At 46.8% G+C, this 21,629-nt stretch overlaps 1 protein-coding gene across 3 annotated transcripts in view; it reads left to right on the forward strand.

The window, feature by feature from the left end:
- The first annotated feature begins 9,963 nt into the window (after window positions 1-9,963).
- LOC145341736 (aldo-keto reductase family 1 member B1) overlaps window positions 9,964-21,629 on the forward strand; it is a 109,858-nt gene continuing 98,192 nt past the window's right edge. For all 3 annotated transcript variants that reach the window (XM_080186598.1, XM_080186599.1, XM_080186600.1), the window contains exon 1: window positions 9,964-10,056. In XM_080186598.1, coding sequence (XP_080042724.1) covers window positions 9,982-10,056 — 75 coding nt within the window. In that variant the 5' untranslated portion in view covers window positions 9,964-9,981. The remainder of the gene's footprint in view (window positions 10,057-21,629) is intronic.

Raw genomic sequence — 21,629 nt, forward strand, 5'->3', positions numbered from 1 at the left:
TGGGCAATTGGCACTAGCTTAATTGATTAAAAAAAGGCAGCATGGACAAGTTGGGCCAAAGGTCCTGTTTCCACGCTGTAAACCTTTATGACTGTATGGATGAGGGGGGAATCTCATAGAGACTTATAAAATTCTAACAGGACTAGGCAGGATAGATGCAGGGAGGATGTTCCCAATGTTGGGGGAATACAGGACCAAGGGTTAGAGTCTGAAGATTCGGGGTAGACCATTTAGGACGGAGATAGGAGACATTTCTTCACCCGGAAAGTGGTTGAGATATTAAGGGGTTAACATCGCATGCAACTAAGAACTTTTGAGTTGATTTCAAAATGACAAGCTTAAGATATCTGTGATTAACGAATTTACCCTTTAACTGTGATTAACGAATTTACCTCTTTCTTTCAACATAACGATATTATGACTTTAGATATGGTTAACCTGACTAGAAACAAAGGGTGTCTTGTGATTAGCTATATGTATCAGATTACACGTGATCTGAAGGATTGTAAAAGCTACATAAAGGAGGATTGTCCCATTGTTTGGCGCACTTTTGCTACCTAATTCCCAGCACTGGGTGGAAGTTATGTAGCAAAGATTTGCCAGCTTGCATATGTAAGAAGAATAAAGAACTTTTGAATCGGACAGCGGTTGGTGTTTGCCTTTGAATCAAGGATGGAAGAGTCTCACGAAAACGAACATAAGAATTGGCGCTGCAGAGCAGGATTCCAACATATACAGATGTCCTCCAAGGTGGACTGAGTAAGTGATTGTCCAGGTATCGGTACCGTGAGATGGACAGGCCCACAAGGTAAGATTAACCTTGGTCTCTCTCACTGAACTAATACCCAGCCAACCCCTCATCCACCGAGGCCCTGTATTGATGGAAACCTGGAGACAGCTTACATCCTTGAAACTGACTAGTCCTAGACATGGATATTTGAGTCCCCCATATGCCCTGTTGGTTAGAGTCCCCAGGTTTATTTGTTAAGACACCAGGTGGTTAGAATCCCCCAAGTGGCCTGGTGGTTAGAGTCCCCAGGTTTATTCAGTAAGAAAGTGGAGGGTTCGAGTCCCCCATATGTACCTGGAGGTTGGAGCCCCCAGGGTTTAGGTATATTAAATCCAGGAGGTTTGAATCCCCTGGTGGACAGGCTTCGAGTCCCCATGTCGGTAGAATTTGAGGTTCGCATCCTCTGAGATGTAGTAACAAGTGGGAATTACTAGGGAAATATTATAAATTAATTGGCAAGATGGAAAATTGATTAGAGAAAATCTAAGGTTGACCTAATAATTTGAGTAGTTTTTGTATTTCGGAGTGTTTGTGTGGTCCGGTTGCTTGTCGAATGTACATAGAACATAGAACATAGAACATTACAGCGCAGAACAGGCCCTTCGGCCCACGATGTTGCGCCGACCAGTTAAAAAAAAAACAACAACAATGACCCACTAACCTAAACCAATCCTTTTTCGTCCATAAACCTATCCACAGACCTCTTAAACGCCCCCAAACTAGGCGCATTTACAACTGCAGCAGGCAGGGCATTCCAATCCCTCACCACCCTCTGGGTAAAGAACCTACCCCTGACATCTGTCCTATAACTACCCCCCCTTAGTTTAAAGCCATGCCCCCTCGTGCTAGATTTTTCCATCAGAGGAAAAAGGCTATCACTATCCACCCTATCTAAACCTCTAATCATCTTATATGTTTCAATAAGATCCCCTCTTAGCCGCCTTCTTTCCACCGAAAACAACCCCAAATCCCTCAGCCTCTCCTCATAGGATCTCCCCTCCATACCAGGCAACATCCTGGTAAACCTCCTCTGCACCCTCTCCAAAGCCTCCACATCCTTCCTGTAATGTGGGGACCAGAACTGCACACAATACTCCAAGTGCGGCCGCACCAGAGTTGTGTACAGTTGCAACATAACGCTACGACTCCTAAATTCAATCCCCCTACCAATAAACGCCAAGACACCGTATGCCTTCTTAACAGCCCTATCTACTTGATTCCCAACTTTCAGGGATCTATGTACACATACACCTAGATCCCTCTGCTCCTCCACACTATTCAAAGTCTTCCCGTTAGCCCTATACTCAACACATCTGTTATTCCTACCAAAGTGAATGTAGGTGGTTGGTGTCTTAGATTAAGAGTAGGAATTGTTAAAGCCTGTTTGTCCTTGTGGAGTATTTATTAAATTGTTTTCAGAAAAAAAAAGTAAAGGTTGGGAATTAGGTGAAGTTGGAGACATGACTACTTGTGCCAATCGAAAGGAAGTAACCGAAAAATCAAAGCTGGCCAGCTGGGTGGATAACGCACATCGGAGAGGGATCAGTGAATGTGATGAGGGAGGGAAACCCAAAACTTGGGAAATGTTGAAGTGGGAATGTGAGAACCATGAGAAGGACAAAAGAGAGAGAGAGCAGTCAGGAAAGTGGCTGGATTAACTGGAGCCAAAGAAAAACTTCGTACTTTGGAACAACAATGGCATGCCAGATATGTCAGGAGGTACCTCTGGTTTTTTATCTTTCCTTTGTTCAGCATGTCGCTCTAGTTCTTTTTCTCGGTCTCGTCTCTCCCTTTGAGAGGTTGGAAAGGGAGAGACGAGACCGAGAAAAAGAACTAGAGCGACATGCTGAACAAAGGAAAGATAAAAAACCAGAGGTACCTCCTGACATATCTGGCATGCCATTGTTGTTCCAAAGTACTAAGTTTTTCTTTGGCTCCAGTTAATCCAGCCACTTTCCTGACTGCTCTCCCGATGACCTCCCACAATCCCCTCATGATTGCTTACTTCGGAACCACTTTTTGACCTCGCCTCGCCCAGACCTTACAGCCATCCCACTCCCTTCTCCAGACTTTATCTTATTTGCTGACGGCAGCTCATCTATGTCCCCCTCGGATACCCTCCTCTCCGGATACATGATTGTCAATGCCGCCTCCACCGTAGAATCAGCGGCGTTTGACGCCCCCCCTCCAGTGTCTGGTCAGAAAGCAGAACTTTTTGTCCTCACCCGTGCATGCATTCTAGCCTCAGGAAAGTCAGCAAATATTTACGCTGACTCTCGGTATGCCTTTGGCGTCTCCTACAACTTCGGCCAACTATGGTCTCAGCGTGGGTTTTTAACGTCCTCGGGCATGCCCATCCAGAATTCTTTGTATGTCCAAAACCTTCTCCAGGCGATCCTCCTCCCTAAACAACTGGCTATTATCAAATGCGCTGACCATGCCTCCGATGACTCTGCAGTTACTCAGGGCAATGCTCAGGCTGCCAAACAGGCTGCCACAGATCAAACTTTCATTGTGCCCTCTACGAGCAAGCAGGCGATAAATCGCTCACCTTCTTCGAACACGACGGGCATGCCAGATACTGTCACTGTTCAGCATTTGCAGGGGCACACCCCTGCCTCGGGAAAGGACATTTGGAAGGCGCATGAATGTTCACATTCTGTGTCATCAGGCGTTTGGGTTACTCCAATCAGCCAAGTGTGTTTACCTGATGTTACATAGAAAGGTTGAATAGGTTCGGACTTTATTCCCTGGAGAGTAGAAGAATGAGGGGAGATTTGATAGGGGTGTATAAAATTATGATGATGATTGAGACGTATAAGATGATGAATGGGATGGATAGGATAGAGGTGGAGAGACTCTTCCCACTCAGAAAGGACAGTAGGACTAGGGGGCACAGCCTCAAGATAAAGGGGGGGTGGTTTAGAATGGAGTTGAGGAAGAACTTCTTCACTCAAAGGGTGGTGAATCTCTGGAATTCTCTGCCCGTTGAAGTGGTGGAGGCTACCTCGCTAAATATTTTTAGGACGCAGGTTGATGGGTTTCTGATAAGAGAGGGGATTAAGGGTTATGGGGAGAGGGCGGGAATGTGGAACTGAGCCACGACAGATCAGCCATGATCTTATTGAATGGCGGGGCAGGCTCGAAGGGCCAGATGGCCTACTCCTGCTCCTATTTCTTATGTTCTTATGTTCTTATGTATAGATAGAGCGAATGCAAGCAGGCTTTTTCCACTGAGGCTACAGGAGAAAAAAACTAGAGGACATGGGTTAAGGGTGAAGGGGGAAAAGTTTAAAGGGAATATTAGGGGGGCCTTCTTCATAAGAACATAAGAAATAGGAGCAGGAGTACGCCATCTAGCCCTTTGACCCTGCCCCACCATTCAATAAGATCATGACAGAGAGTGGTGGGGGTGTGGAATGAGCTGTCAGATGAAGTGGTGAAAGCGGGCTCACTTTTAACTTTTAAGAAGAATTTGGACAGGTACGTGGAATGAGGGGGGTGTGGAGGGATATGGTCCAGGTGCAGCTCAGTGGGACTAGGCAGAAAAATGGTTCAGCACAGCCAAAAGGCCTGTTTCTGAGCTGTAGTGTTCTATGGTTCTATGATGCTTTGTTGCCTTTGCTCATTGATTGTCTTCATTCTGATACCCACCTTGGCAAGGAGGGAATATGTGGTATTATGCTCCATGCCTGGTGGCACCCCCTAACTAGCTGAGACAGCCCAGCTTTGTATAGCATGTTTGACACGCCAGCAAAACAATGTTGATCAAGGGGTGAGATGCTCACCAGGAAGAACACCCTTGCCAGGTGGACCGTTTGAATGTGTTCAGCTAGGTATTATTGAATTGCCGTGTGTACATTGCTATAAGTATTGTCTTGTGATTGTTGATGTATTTAGTAGATGGACAGAGGTTTCTCCAATGACAAACCACAAGGCCTCGACGATTGCAAAATTGTTACTAACTCCAAGGTTTGGGGTGCCTCGACAAATTAGTTCAGATAATGGCCCCCACTTTGTAGGAAAAGTCAATAAGGAATTGTATGATGTGCTACACATTCAACAACAATTCCACTATGCCTACCACCCCTAGTAGCAGGAGCAGTGGAAACAGCTAATGGAATTCTTAAAGCTAAATTGGCCAAAAGCTAAGCCAAGGCCGAAACCGGCCTTAACTGGTTAAAGATTTTGCCCCTAGCTCTGTACCACATGAGAATAACGCCCCACTCTACTACTGGACTCTCAGCAGCAGAGATAAATTACGGCTGACCCAGAAGAACACCCTGGGATGCAAATACAAGCCCGCCCACCTAGATAGATTTACATGTTATGGGAGACGAAATGCAGACGTACTCCCAACAACTAACATTGTTTTTAAAGTTTCTTCATTCACAGGTACAGTGCATCTTTGGATCAATTCCACGGACACCGGATCAAGATTCTGACCCACAGGACGACTTCCCTGGATCACAGGTAGGAAACCTTGTGCTAATAAAGAACTGGGATCAACTCAAACTTGGGCTATGGTGGAAAGGACCATTCCAAGTTCTCCTCCAGACTCCAGCTGCAACCAAGGTTCAAAGACAACCTCGCTGGATACATCTGAGTGACCATAAACAGTGGACACCAACATTCACTAACAAATCATGAAGTTTATCTTCACCTCTTCGGCTGTTCAGCTATTTTCCTGACACCAGGACAACCTGATCAACAGAAAGGAAGCCTAAAAAATGGACTGACTAATGGACAATTTCACTTTAACACCTTTTTGTACAAGTCTTATGAGTATGCTGCAAAGTTTAATGTAAGCAGATGTTGGGTCTGCTCACACATACCACCACAGGCCAAAGAGGGGATCCTCTTGTTCCCTATTCCTCTCAAGCCCCAGGAAACGATAGAATGGATTTTATATTAAAACGGGACTTATCACAGAAGAAGAAAGGGTGCCCAGACCACGGGAGGAAACTGACTAATTGACATCAGCAGTGATGTCTCTACAATAAAGAGGGGGGTGCACTCTATCAACTTTTAAGAAAATTACCAGCTCAACTATAATAGGTCAGACTCTCCACCTCAGTTTGTTGTAAACAAACAAAGGGGATCCATCTGCCTGATAAGAAACGGGACCAAACCGTTGGCCAAAGCTACTGCATTCAGCAGTTTAATGTCACTATTCTCAGTAGTATTATGGTAAAGCTAAGGCCTAAAGTCCATTGCCCTACAGCCAAATCATTTTGGATTACTGTGGGAGCTCCATTCCAACTCAACCCAGTTCTATTAAACGACATGGTAGTGTTCAATGGCACCTATTTTGTCTGTCGAAATAACGCCTATCCTTGGCTTCCCTGGGACTGGTCTGGATTTTGCTATCTAGCGTACGTGGTCTCCTATGTCCGGCATTATGGCTCCCTACATCTCCACCCCAAGATACACCTGTTGAGATCTAAACAGGCCATCACAGAAGCTGAGTGATTTCGGATGATAGCCTTTTCTACCTATGGGACAGCAGGGGTGGCTCGAGAACTGATCGATATGGCACCAGCACTTGAGAAAGTAGCTAATGATACTGCAGATGGATTAGAGGACGTCAGCACCACTATCTCCGAAGTTTCAGCTGAAATCGTAGCTATACGGACAGAGGCACTCCAAAATCGAATGGCTTTAGATTATTTGTTGGTGGCTAACGGAGGCACCTGCGCCTTAATAGGCTCTGAGTGCTGTACATATATTCCAGACTCCTCCGACAATATTACTGATTTAGCTGGGCACATTAAAAAGACAGCTGATAAAATTAGAACCGAGGGACAGAACTTGAAGGACTACAATCCCCCTAGCTGGTGGCCCTTTGGGGACTGGGGAGGAACGATAGTGGATTTGGGACTCATTATTCTGGTGGTTTGCTTATAAACTATTCTTGCTACAATGTGTTTGTCGCTGCCTGGCCTATGACAGAGCACAAACTCCTCTCTAAAGGTTAAAGTTATCATGAAATAATAAAAGGACGGAATGAGATATTAAGGGGTTAACATCGCATACAACTAAGAACTTCTGAGTTGATTTCAAAATGACAAGCTTAAGAAATCTGAGATTAACGAATTTACCCTTTAACAGTTCTCTTTCTTTCAACATAATGACATTATGATCTTAGATATGGTTAACCTGACGAGAACAGAGGGTGTCTTGTGATTAGCTATATTGTATCAGATCGCATGTGATCTGAAGGATTGTAAAAGCTATATAAAGGAGGACTGTCCCATTGTTCAGCACGCCTGTGCTACCTGATTCCCAGCACTGGGTGGAGGTTATGTAACAAAGATTTACCAGCTTGCATATGTAAGAAGAATAAAGAACTTTTGAATCGGACAGTGGTTGGTGTTTGCCTTTGTATCAAGGACAGAAGAGTCTCGCGAGAAATGAACTTAACATGGTGAGCCTGTGGAATTCATTTCCACAAGAAGTAGTTGATGCACAAACATTGAATGGATTCAAGAGGTGGCTGGATGTAGCAGCTGGGGTGAATGGGATCAAAGGTTATGTGGAGAAAGTAGGATTGGGTTGGACGATCAGCCATGATTGTAATGAATGGTAGAGCAGGCTCAAAGGGCCAAATGGCCTCCTCCTGCTCCTATCTTCTGTGTTTTTATGTTCTTCTTTTTAAAGGTACTCAGATTCTTCTTCTCAATGTTCTTCTCCAAGGAAGTTGGTCTTATGTTCTTATGTTATGTCTAGCCTGACAAGCTTCTGCAATGTGACCTGTTTTGCCACAATTCTTGCATTGATCGGGCATGGATAGTCATTCTTTTGCTGAATGATCCATTTTAGCAGATCTGTGACACGCTTGTTGCTGTTTTGACTTCTTGTGGATCCACTTGATCATCCATTTGAGAGCAGGAAGGACCTCAATTTAATATCTTATCCAAAGACAGGTTCAGAGGAAGCAGTTTGGTGAGAGAAGGTTTCAGAATTTGACCTGCCAAATTCAGCCAATCTTATCTAAACTGCTGAAGGTGAGAGGAATTTGCTAAAATCAAATATGGCTCCTCTCTTATCAATGACTAAAGCTGCTCATTACCTAATTCTTGGGGCAACTGTTTAAAAGGAAGAATGTCAGAGAATAAATTGGCTAATTTAAGTAAGATTATTTATTTATTGTCACAGATAGGCTTACACTAATGTTACTGTGAAAATCCCCTAGTTGCCACATTCCAGTGCCTGTTCAGGTACGCTGAGGGAGAATTTAACATGGCCAATCATTTAACCAGCCCATCTTTTAGACTGTGGGAGGAAACAGGAACACTGGAGGAAACCCACACAGACACGTGGAGAATGTGCAGACTTCACACAGACAGTGACCTAAGCTGGGAATCAAACCCACATCCCTCGCGCTGTGAGGCAACAGTGCTAACTACTGAGCCACTGTAATGCATATTACTTGCAACACTGTGAGCCTTTCCCTGGAGATATGATCTCTCAAGTGATACAGGGTTGTGTAATGAGACCTCCAGGCGTTTAACTCTCATTGCATATTGATGCAAGACTGCATCTTTGTGAAAGAGAAATTATGTCTACAGCGGCCTCTTCACGAAAGCAAACTGTAAGTAGGAGAGTGCCATAGGGATGTGTGCTGGAGCATTAATCATTAACTATCTAAATTAATGATCTGGATTAAGGCACTAACTGTGTGGTGGCCAAATATGCTGATGATACAAAGATAGGTGGGAAAGCAAGTTTCGAGGAGGATACAGGGTCCACAAAGGGATATAGTTAGACTAAGTGAGTGGACAAAATTCATTAGATGAAATACAATATGGGAAAATGTAAGGTTGTCCACTTTGGCAGGAAGAATAAAAAAGTAGAAAATTATCCATCTAGGAGGACAAGCTAGCAGATACCTGGGAAGACCAGCAGCTGGAGGTTCCCCTCCCAGTCACTCACCATCCTCATTGGGAAATATATCTCCGTTCCTTCACAGTCACCGGGTCAAAATCCTGGAACTCCCTCGCTAACAGCACTGTGGATTTACCTACACCACAGCGGGTTCAGGAAGCAGCTCACCATCACCCTGAGCGGTCATTAGGGATGGACAATAAATCCAGGCCCAGCCACTGAGGCCCACATCCCAGGATGGAATAACCTGAGGCAAACTGTGCAGGGGATGGAGAGACAGTCAGTCTCTAGGGGGCAGGGACTGGTCCCTACAGGAGGGGTCCGCTTTCTTGGGGCAGGGCTGTATCTGTGAGCGGAGTATGTTGCTAGGGGTGGAGCCCGATCTACAGGAGTGGGTCCTGTCGCTCGCAGCCCGACTTCTAAGGGCGGGGTCTCGGTCTCTGGGGGCGGTGTCTCAGTCTCTAAGGGCGGGGTCTCGGTCTCTGGGGGCGGTGTCTCAGTCTCTAAGGGTGGGGTCTCGGTCTCTGGGGGCGGTGTCTCAGTCTCTAAGGGTGGGGTCTCGGTCTCTGGGGGCGGTGTCTCAGTCTCTAAGGGCGGGGTCTCGGTCTCTGGGGGCGGTGTCTCGGTCTCTAGGGGCGGGGTCTCGGTCTCTGGGGGCGGTGTCTCAGTCTCTAAGGGCGGGGTCTCGGTCTCTGGGGGCGGTGTCTCGGTCTCTAGGGGCGCCAGTCCCGTCTCCGGGGGGGGGTGCGGCCGCAGTCTCTAATAGCGGAGTCTCTAGGGGCGCCGTTTCTGTCTCTAAGGACGGGATCTCTGGCTCTAGGGGCGGGGTCTCGGTCTCTAGGAGCATGGTCTCTGTCTCTAGGGACGGGGTCTCTGTCTCTAGGGGCGGGGTCTATGGCTCTAGGGGCGGGGTCTATGGCTCTAGGGGCGGGGTCTCGGTCTCTAGGGGCGGGGTCTATGTCTCGAGGAGCGGGGCCTGGCTCTAAGGGCGGGGTCTCTGTCTCTAGGGGCGTGGTCTATGGCTCTAGGGGCGGGGGTCTCTGGCTCTAGGGGCGGGGTCTCTGTCTCTAGGGGCGTGGTCTATGGCCCTAGGGGCAGGGTCTATGGCTCTAGGGGCGGGGTCTATGGCTCTAGGGGCGGGGTCTATGTCTCGAGGAGGGGGTCTGGCTCTAAGGGCGGGGTCTATGACTCTAGGGGCGGGGTCTCTGTCTCTAGGGGCGTGGTCTCTGGCCCTAGGGGCGGGGTCTCTGGCTCTAGGGGCGGGGTCTATGGCTCTAGGGGCGGGGTCTCGGTCAGGTCTGGGCATGTCTGCTTCGTCCACCACCCGGTTGCTTAATAATGGCCGCTCGATTCCGCTTCTTGGCCTCGGCACCTGGCAGGTAAGGACGGCGCTCGGTGACTGAGAGTGGGAGAGGCCCCAAAATCTACCAGTGCAGCATCATATACAGTCAAGAACATAAGAAATAGGAGCAGGAGTAGGCCATCTAGCCCTTCGAGCCTGCCCCACCATTCAATAAGATCATGGCTGATCTGTCGTGGCTCAGTTCCACATTCCCGCCCTCTCCCCATAACCCTTAATCCCCTCTCTTATCAAAAACCCATCAACCCACGTCTTAAAAATATTTAGTGAGGCAGCCTCCACCACTTCAACGGGCAGAGAATTCCAGAGATTCACCACCCTTTGAGTGAAGAAGTTCTCCCTCAACTCTGTTCTAAACCGCCCCCCCCCCCCCCCTTTATCTTGAGGCTGTGCCCCCTAATCCTACTGTCCCCAGTGTGAAGCCTTTCGGAGTATTCGGGTTAATAGTATGACAGGAACATCAGGCTGACTGGGTGACTGGAATTCGTTTGAAACAAGTGGAGAAAATGCTGGACAATCTCAGCAGCTCTGGCAGAGTTATCCAGGCTCTAGGTGTTGTCTCTCTTCTCCCGCCACAGATACTGTCAGTCCTGCTGAGATTTTCCAGCATTTTCTGTTTTTATTTCAATTCCAGCATCCACACTGATCTTCTTTTATCTTAGTCTTTTTATAATTCTCCTTAAGGCGGCACAGTGGTTAACACTGCTGCCCCTCAGTGCCAGGGACCCAGGTTCGATTCCCAGCTTGTGTCACTGTCTGTGTGGTGTTTGCATGTTCTCCCCGTGTCTGTGTGGGTTTCCTTCTCCCACAGTTGGAAAGATGTGTTGGTTAGGTGGATTGGCAATGCTAAATTCTCCCTCAGTGTACCCAAACAGGTGACAGAGAATTTTCCACAGTAACTTCACTGCAGTGTCAATGTAAGCCTACTTGTGACTAATAAATAAACTTCTCTTTACTTTGAGACGTGGGCTTCACTGGCTGGGCCTGGATTTATTGCCCATCCCTAATTTATTCCCCATGCCTGATTACCGCTCAGGGTGATGGTGAGCTGCTTCTTAAACCACTGCGGTGTAGGTACAGCCACAGTGCTATTAGGGAGGGAGTTCCAGGATTTTGACCCAGTGACAGTGAAAGAACGGAGATATGTTTCCAAATCAGGATGGTGAGTGACTTGGAGGGGAACCTTTAGATGGTGGTGTTCCCAGGTATCTGCCGCCATTGTCCTTAGAATCAGTGGATGTATTTTATTTGGATTTTCAGAAGGCTTTTGACATTGTCTCACATAAAAGTTAAAGCACATGGGATTGCAAGTAATGTCTTGAGATGGATAGAAAGCTGGTTGACAGATTATTGCAATGGAGAGGGATAAGGCGATACGGCAGGGCAAGGTTTATAATTGGGGAGGGGTAATTATGATGCAATTAGGCAAGAATTAGGAGCATAAGATAGGAACAGAAACTGTCGGGAAAAGGCACAAAATGAAAAGTGCAGCTTGTTCAAGGAACAAATAGTGCGTGTCCTTGATAGGTATGTCATAGAACATATCGAACATAGAACATTACAGCGCAGAACAGGCCCTTTGGCCCTCGATGTTGTGCCGACCAGTGGAACCAATCTAATGAACCTCCACTGATCATTTCAACGCCCTTAAAGTAGGCAAGTCCACGACTGCTGCAGGCAGGGCATTCCACGCCCTTACTACCCTCTGAGTAAAGAACCTACTTCTAACATTCGTCCTATAACTACAACCCCTTAATTTAAATTTATGTCCCCTCGTGTTAGCCATCACCATCTGAGGAAAAAGGCTCTCACTGTCCACCCTATCCAATCCTTTGATCATCTTGTACGCCTCAATTAGGTCACCTCGTAACCTTCTTCTCTCCAATGAAAATAACCTCAAGTCCCTCAGCCTTTCCTCATAAGATCTTCCCACCATACCAGGCCACATCCTGGTAAACCTCCTCTGCACCCTTTCCAATGCTTCCACATCTTTCTTATAATGCGGCGACCAGAACTGTACGCAATACTCCAAGTGCGGCCACACCAGAGTTTTGTACAGTTGCAACATGACCTCACGGCTCTGAAATTCATTCCCTCTACCAATAAAAGCTAACACACCGTATGCCTTCTTAACAACCTTATCAACCTGGGTGCCAACTTTCAGGGATCTATGCACATGTACACTGAGATCTTTCCGCTCGTCAATGCTACTAAGAGTCCTTCCATTAGCCCTATATTCTGTACTCCTGTTACTCTTACCAAAGTGAATCACCTCACACTTTTCCGTATTAAACTCCATCTGCCACCTCTCAGCCCAGCTCTGCAGCTTATCTATGTCCCTCTGCAAACTGTAACATCCATCCTCACTGTCTACAACTCCTCCAACTTTGGTGTCGTCAGCAAATTTACTAATCCGTCCTTCTACACCCTCATCTAGGTCATTTATGAAAATGACAAACAGAAGTGGCCCCAAAACAGATCCCTGAGGTACACCACTTGTAACTGATCTCCAGGTTGAATATTTCCCATCAACCACCACCCTCTGTCTTCTATCAGCTAGCCAATTCCTGATCCAAACTGCTAAATCACCCTCAATCCCACGCATCTGCATTTTCTGCAGTAGCCTACCATGGGGAACCTTATCAAATGCTTTGCTAAAATCCATATACACCACGTCAACTGCCTTACCCGTATTCACCTCTTTGGTCACCTTTTCAAAAATCTCGATAAGGTTTGTGAGGCACGACCTACCCTTCACAAAACCGTGTTGACTATCCCTAATCAATTTATTTCCCTCTAGATGATTATAAATCCTATCCCTTATAATTCTTTCCAAAACTTTGCCCACAACAGAAGTAAGGCTCACCGGTCTATAATTCCCAGGATGGTCTCTACTCCCCTTCTTGAACAAGGGAACAACATTTGCTATCCTCCAGTCTTCCGGCACTATACCTGAAGCTAATGACGACATGAAGATCAAAGCCAAAGGCTCTGCAATCTCCTCCCTAGCCTCCCAGAGAATCCTAGGGTAAATCCCATCTGGCCCAGGGGACTTATCTATTTTCACACTCTTAAGAATTGCCAACACCTCCTCCTCATGTACCTCAATCCCATCTAGTCTACTACCCAGTATCACAGTATTCTCCTCGACTACGCTGACTTTTTCCTGCATGAATACTGACGAAAAATACTCATTCAGTGCCTCTCCTATCTCTTCAGGCTCCACGCACAATTTCCCACTGCTGTCTCTGACTGGCCCTAATCTTGCCCTAACCAATCTTTTATTCTTGACATGCCTGTAGGAAGCTTTAGGATTTTCCTTGATCCTATCCGCCAAAGTCTCCTCATGTCCTCTTCTACCTCCTCTTAACTCTCTCTTTAGCTCCTTCCTGGCTAATTTATAACTCTCCAGTGCCCTAACTGAGCCTTCACGTCTCATCTTTACATAAGCTTCCTTCTTCCTCTTCACCAGAGATTCAACTTCCTTAGTACACCACGGTTCCCTCGCTCGACCACTTCCTCCCTGCCTGACAGGTACATATTTATCAAGGACTCACAGTAGCTGCTCCTTGAACAAGCTCCACATTTCAGATGTTCCCAGCCCCTGCATTTTCCTACTCCACCCTATGTATCCTCAATCTCACCTAATAGCCTCATAATTACCTTTCCCCCAGCTATAACTTCTGCCCTTTGGTATATGCCTATCCCTTTCCATCACTAAGGTAAATGTAACCGAATTGTGGTCACTATCACCAAAGTGCTCACCTGCCTCCAAGTCTAACACCAGGCCTGGTTCATTACCCAGTACCAAATCCAATGTAGCCTCGCCTCTTGTTGGCCTATCTACATACTGTGTCAGGAAACCTTCCTGCACGCATTGGACAAAAATTGACCCCCTCTAACGTGCTTGAACTGTAGCTTTTCCAATCGATATTTGTAAAGTTAAAAATCCCCCATAACAACTACCCTGTTACTTTCACTCCTATCCAGGATCATCTTTGCAATCCTTTCCTCTACATCTCTGGAACTTTTTGGAGGCCTATAAAAAACTCCCAACAGGGTGATCTCTCCTTTCCTGTTTCTAATTTCAGCCCACACTGCCTCAATAGACAGGTCCACATCAAACGTTCTTTCTGCCACCGTAATACTGTCCTTGACTAACAATACCACGCCTCCCCCTCTTCTACCACCTTCTCTGCTCTGACTGAAACATCTGAACCCCGGAACCTGCAACAACCATGTCCCTGTCAGGTAGGGAGGAAATGGCTGAGTGAGGGAATCACAGTTCACAGAAGACGTTGAATGCCTTGTCAAGAGGAAAAAGGAAGCATATGTAAGGAAAACAAGGTTCAGTTGGATTGCTTGAGGGTTACAAGGTAGCAAGGAATGAGTTAAAGAAAGGGCTTAGGAGAGCTAGGAGGGGGCATGAGAAGTCCTTGGTGGTTCGGATCAAGAAAAACCCCAAGGCTTTTTACTCATTTGAGAAATTAAAAAAATGACCAAGTGAGGTTAGGGCCAGTCAAGGATAGTAGTCGGAACTTGTGCATGGAGTCAGAAGAGATAGGAGAAGCGATGAATGAATACTTCATGCTCACCAAGAAGAGGGGCCATGTTTTTGAGGATGTGTGTGTGATACAGGCTGATAGGCTGGAGGAAGTAGATGTTCTAAGGGAAGATGTATTAGCCTTTTTGAAAAACCTGAGGGTTGATAAGTCCCCTGAGCCAGATGGGATATATCTTAGGATACTTTGGGAGGCAAGAGATAAGCTTGTAGAGCCTCTGGCTTTGATCTTTAGGTCCTCACTGTCCACGGGGATAGTACCAGAGGACTGGAGAGTGGCGTATGTTGATCCTCTGTTCAAGAAAGGAAATAGGAATGACCCTGGTACATAGAACATTACAGCACAAACAGGCCCTTTGGCCCACAAGTTGCACTGATCATATCCATACCTACCAGGCCATAGAACTATCTATAACTCCCAATCCTATTAAATCCCATGTACTCATCCAGAAGTCTTTTAAAAGACCCCGGCAAGTTTGCCTCTACCATCACCGATGGCAGCTGATTCCACTCACTCACCACCCTCTGAGTGAAAAATTTACCCCTGACATCTCCTCTGTACCTACTCCCCAGCACCTTAAACCTATGTCCTCTCATAACGACCATTTCAGCCCTGGGAAATAGCCTCTGAGAATCCACCCTATCTTCTTCTCAACATTTTATAAACCTCTATCAGGTTGCCTCTCAACCTTCGTCTCTCCAGGGAGAAGAGACCTAGCTCTCTGAACCTATCTTCATAAGACATGCCTCCCAATCCAGGCAACATCCTTGTAAATCTCCTCTGCACCCTCTCAATAGCTGGCACGTCCTTCCTGTAGTGAGGCGACCAGAACTGTGCACAGTACTCCAAATGCGGCCTGACAAGGGCTTTATAAAGTTGCAGCATTACCTCCTGACTCCTAAACTCAATCCCTCGATTAATGAAGGCCAGTACACCATACGCCTTCTTGACCACATCCTCCACCTGCGAGGCCGATCTAAGAGTCCTATGGACCCGGACCCCAAGATCCTTCTGCTCCTCAACACTGCTAAGACTCCTACCCTTGATATTGTACTCTTTCATCCCATTGGACCTGCCAAAATGGACTACTACACATTTATCCGCGTTGGTAATTATAGAACATAGAACATTACAGCGCAGAACAGGCCCTTCGGCCCACGATGTTGCACCGACTAGTTAAAAAACAATGACCCTCTAACCTAAACCAGTCCCTTTTCATCCATAAACCTATCCACGGATCTCTTAAACGCCCCCAAACTAGGCGCATTTACAACTGCAGCAGGCAGGGCATTCCAATCCCTCACCACCCTCTGGGTAAAGAACTTACCCCTGACATCCGTCCTATAACTACCCCCCCTTAATTTAAAGCCATGCCCCCTCGTGCTAGCTTTCTCCATCCGAGGAAAAAGGCTATCACTATCCACCCTATCTAAACCTCTAATCATCTTATATGTTTCAATAAGATCCCCTCTTAGCCGCCTTCTTTCTAGCGAAAACAACCCCAAATCCCTCAGTCTCTCCTCATAGGACCTCCCCTCCATACCAGGCAACATCCTGGTAAACCTCCTCTGCACCCTCTCCAAAGCCTCCACATCCTTCCTATAATGTGGGGACCAGAACTGCACACAATACTCCAAGTGCGGCCGCACCAGAGTTGTGTACAGTTGCATCATGACGCTGCGACTCCTAAATTCAATCCCCCTACCAATAAACGCCAAGACACCGTATGCCTTCTTAACAACCTTATCTACTTGATTCCCTACTTTCAGGGATCTATGTACACATACACCTAGATCCCTCTGTTCATCCACACTATTCAGAGTCCTCCCGTTAGCCCTATACTCGACACATCTGTTATTCCTACCAAAGTGAATTACCTCACACTTCTCCGCATTAAACTCCATCCGCCACCTCTCGGCCCAGCTCTGCAACCTGTCTAAGTCACCCTGCAAACTATGACACCCTTCCTCACAATCTACCACACCTCCGACTTTGGTGTCATCGGCAAATTTACTAATCCACCCAACTATACCCTCATCCAGATCATTAATAAAAATTACAAACACAGTGGCCCCAAAACAGATCCCTGAGGCACACCACTCGTAACTGAACTCCATGACGAATATTTACCATCAACCACCACCCTCTGTCTCCTATCTGCTAGCCAATTCCTGATCCAATTTCCTAGATTACCCTCAATCCCATACATCCACATTTTCTGCAGAAGCATACCATGGTGAACCTTATCAAACGCCTTACTAAAATCCATATATACCACGTCAACTGCCTTTCCCCCATCCACCTCTTTGGTCACTTTCTCAAAAAACTCAGTAAGGTTAGTAAGGCACGACCTACCCGCTACAAAACCATGCTGACTATCTCCAATCAATTCGTTACTCTCCAAATAACTATAAATCCTATCCCTAATAATTTTTTCTAAAACCTTGCCCACAACAGAAGTAAGACTCACCGGTCTATAATTCCCGGGGAAGTCTCTGTTTCCCTTCTTAAACAACGGGACAACATTCGCTATCCTCCAATCTTCCGGTACTATACCTGAGACCAACGACGACCTGAAGATCAGAGCCAGAGGCTCTGCAATCACCTCTCTTGCCTCCCAGAGAATCCTAGGGTAAATCCCGTCCGGACCAGGGGACTTATCTATTTTCAAACCCTCAAGAATATCCAGCACATCCCCCTTATCAACTGCAATACTGTCTAGTTTACACCCCTGCAACCCAGTGTTCTCGTCAGCTACATTCATGTCCCCCTGCGTGAACACCGAAGAGAAATATTGGTTCAATGCCTCGCCAATCTCTTCCGGTTCCACACACAACTTCCCTCTGCTGTCTGTAACTGGCCCTAATCTTGCCCTAACCAACCTTCTGTTCTTAACATACCTATAGAACGCCTTAGGATTCTCCTTAATCCTATCAGCCAAAGTCTTCTCATGTCCTCTTTTAGCCCTTCTTAATTCACTCTTCAACTCCCTCCTAGCCAATCTAAAGCTTTCTAGTGCACTACCTGAGCCCTCAAGTCTCATCCGGACATAAGCCTCCTTTTTCTTTTTAACCAACGAATCAACTTTTTTAGTGCACCACGGTTCCCTAGCTCTACCAATTCCTCCTTGCCTGACAGGGACATACCTATCAAGGACTCGCAGTAGCTGCTCCTTGAAAAAACTCCACATTTCGGACGTTCCCAGTCCCTGTAGTCTCCTAGTCCAACCTATGCTTCCTAATTCTCTCCTAATAGCCTCATAATTACCCTCCCCCAGCTAAAACTACTGACCCGAGGTTCATGCCTATCCCTTTCCATCACTAAGGTGAACATAACCGAATTGTGGTCACTATCACCAAAATGCACACCAACTTCCAAGTCCAGCACCTGGTCTGGCTCATTTCCCAGCACCAAATCCAATATAGCCTCACCTCTAGTTGGCCTATCAACATACTGAGTCAAAAAACCTTCCTGCACGCTTTGTACAAAAACTGCCCCCTCTATCGAGCTAGAGCTATAGCAATTCTAATCAATATTAGTAAAGTTAAAGTCCCCCATAACAATTACCCTATTACTTTCACTCCTAACCAGGATCGTCTCCGCAATCCTTTCCTCAACCTCTCTAGAACTTTTAGGAGGTCTATAAAAGACTCCCAACAGGGTGACCTCTCCTCTCCTATTTCTAATCTCCGCCCATACTACCTCAACAGACAAGTCCTCATCAAACTTCCTCTCTGACACTGTGACACAGTCCTTGACTAATAATGCTACCCCTCCCCCCCTTCTACCTCCTTCTCTACTCCGACTAAAGCATTTGAACCCCGGAACCTGCAACAACCATTCCTGACCCTGCTCTATCCACGTCTCTGAAATGGCCACAACATCAAAGTCCCAGGTACTGATCCACGCTGCAAGTTCATCTACTTTATTGCGAATACTCCTCGCATTAAAGTATACGCATTTCAAACCCTGCTCCGCCCCACCCCCGCGATGCTGTGCATTGCAGTCCCCATCTATGCTCCCCTCACTTTCACCCCCTCTACTCAGGATCCCACCCCCCCATCTGAATCAGTTTAAACCCCCCTGCATAGCCTTAGCAAATTTTCCCCCCAAGATATTGGTTCCCCTCTGATTCAGGTGTAGACCATCACTCTTATAGAGGTCCCACCTTCCCCAGAATGAGCCCCAATTGCTCAAGTACCTGAACCCCTCCCTCCTGCACCATCCCCTCAGCCACGAGTTCAAACTTTCCCTCTCCCTATTCTTCTCTAAACTATCCCGTGGCACAGGCAAGAGTCCGGAGATAACCACTCTTTCTGACTTGGCCTTTAGTTTCCACCCCAACTCCATGAATCTCTGCTTAATATCCCCTTCCCTAAACCTCCCTATGTCATGCGTCCCCACATGAACTATAACTTGGGGTTGATCTCCCTCTCACCTAAGAGTCCTGAATACCCTGTCCGATACATCCCGGACCCCAGCCCCTGGTAGGCAACACACCAGCCCTGAGTCCCTACCATTACTTCCGATTCTCCTATCCGTCCCTCTAACTGTGGAGTCCCCAATCACTAGGCCCAATCTTTTACATCCCCTAACCACCTGAGCTTTCACACTAGGCTCACCCCCAGAGACCTGCTCCCTTTGGCTATCCCCAGTTGATTCCTCCTCAACTGTAGCCTCCAGGACTGAAAACCTATTTTGGAGGGGAACAGCCCCAGGGGATTGTCCCCCCAATTGCTTCTTTCCCCTCTTCCTGGCATTTACCCAAGACTCATTTCTAGGAGTGACTATCTCCTTATAACTCCTATCGATGTCCGCTTCCGCCTCCCGAATTATGCGGAGTTCCTCTAATTCCACCTCCAGCTCCTTTACACGCTCCTCCAGAAGCTGCAATCGAACACACTTCCTACAAGTAAAATCACCTGAAACACTTCTGGAGTCCCTCACCATATACATCCCACAGGAGATGCAGCTTACTGCCTGAACTGCCATCCCTGAAACAATTACCAGCAGAAAATAAAACAAAAGAAGAAAAAAAAACTTCCCACACACTTATAATGAGGTGGGAGGGTGGGATTCTCTACCAGTGTAGAGGATCGGGTATCCCCTCTGCTCTAATTTATAGGGTCAGGGACCCAAGAAAAAAAAACTACAACTACCGGTAAGCGTCCTCGTGACGACTTCCGGTTTCTAACTAATTTTAAAAAAACCGCCAATACTCGCGACTTTATACTAGAAATAAAAAGTTAAAAAAAATAAACAGAAAATGTACCTTTCGTGCTGCCTCCTCACACGCCCAAAAATCGCTGCCTCTCGATGCTGCTCCTCAGGAACAGTGAGGCCGATACACGGAGGTAGGTGCTTATAAAACCGAGAAAAAAAAACTACAACTACCGGTAAGCATCCTAGTGACGACTTCCGGTTTCTAACTAATTTAAAAAATGCCGCCGATACTCGCGACTTTATATTAGAAATAAAAAGTTAAAAAATATAAACAGAAAATGTACCTTTCGTGCTGCCTCCTCACACGCCCAAAAATCGCTGCCTCTCGATGCTGCTCCTCAGGAACAATGGCCGGTTAGTCTTACTTCGGTGGTCGGTACGTTTGAATCATAAAAACCCTACAATACAGGAAAAGGCCATGTGGCCCCAACGAGTCTGCACTGACCACAATCCCATCCTGGCCCTACCCCCATATCTGTACATATTTATCCATTAATCCTTGGGGGCACGGTGGCACAGTGGTTAGCACTGCTGCCTCACAACGCCAGGGACCCGGGTTCAATTCCAGCCTTGGGTCACTATCTGTGTGGAGTTTGCACATTCTCCCTGTGTCTGCGTGAGTTTCCTCCAGGTGCTCCAGTTTCCTCCCACAGTCCAAAGATGTGCAGGTTAGGTTGACTGGCCATGCTAAATTGACCCTTAGTGTCATGGGGATTAGCAGAGTAAATATGTGGGGTTACAGGATAGGACCTGGGTGGGATTGTGGTTGGTGCAGATTTGATGGGCTGAATGGCCTCCTTCTGCACCGTAAGGATTCAGTGATTCTAGTCCCTCTAACCTACGCATCTCAGGACACTAAGGGCAATTTTAGCATGGCCAGTCAACTTAACCCGCACATCTTTGGACTGTGGGAGGGAACCGGAGCACCTGGAAGAAACCCACGCAGACACAAGGAGAATGTGCAAACTCCACACAGTGACCTAAGCCAGGAATCGAACCCAGGTCCCTGGAGCTGTGAAGCAGCAGCACTACTATGCTACTGTGCCGCCCACTGTGTTAGTGGAAAAGGTCCTGAGGGATAGGATTTATGACCATTTGGAAAGATGCAGCTTAATCCGGGATAGTCAGCACGGTTTCGTGAAGGATAAATCTTGCCTCACAAAGTTGATTAAATTCTTTGAGAAGGTAACGAAGTAGATGAAGTGATGAAGGTAGAGCAGTTGATGTCGTATCCATGGATTTTAGTAAGGCATTTGATAAGCTTCCCCATGGTCGGCTCACGAACAAACGTTATGAGATGAGGGAAATCTGACACCAAGATTGGTGGAGTAGTGGATGAGGTGGAGGGCTGTTGCAGGCTGCAAAGAGACATTGATAGGATGAAGAGCTAGGCTGAAAATGGCAGATGGAGTTTAACCCTGATAAGTGCGAGGTGATTCATTTTGGTAGGACAAATTTGAATGCAGATTACAGAGTCAACTGTGAAAGTGAGGGGGGCATAGAAGGGGACGGCATTGCACGGCATTGTGGGGGTGGGGCGGAGCGAGGTTTGAAATGTATATACTTTAACGCGAGGAGTATTCGCAATAAAGTGGATAAACTTGCAGCGTGGACCAGTACCTGGGACTTTGATGTTGTGGCCATTTCAGAGACGTGGATAGAGCAGGGTCAGGAATGGATGTTGCAGGTGCCGGGGTACAAGTGCTTTAGTCGGAGTAGAGAAGGAGGTAGAAGGGGGGGTGGAGTAGCATTATTGGTCAAGGACTATATCACAGTGTCAGAGAGGAAGTTTAATGAGGACTTGTCT

The sequence above is a fragment of the Carcharhinus amblyrhynchos genome, chromosome 4, assembly GCF_965287045.1.
Source record: "Carcharhinus amblyrhynchos chromosome 4, sCarAmb.v2.hapA, whole genome shotgun sequence".
NCBI classification, from domain to species: Eukaryota; Metazoa; Chordata; class Chondrichthyes; order Carcharhiniformes; family Carcharhinidae; genus Carcharhinus; species Carcharhinus amblyrhynchos.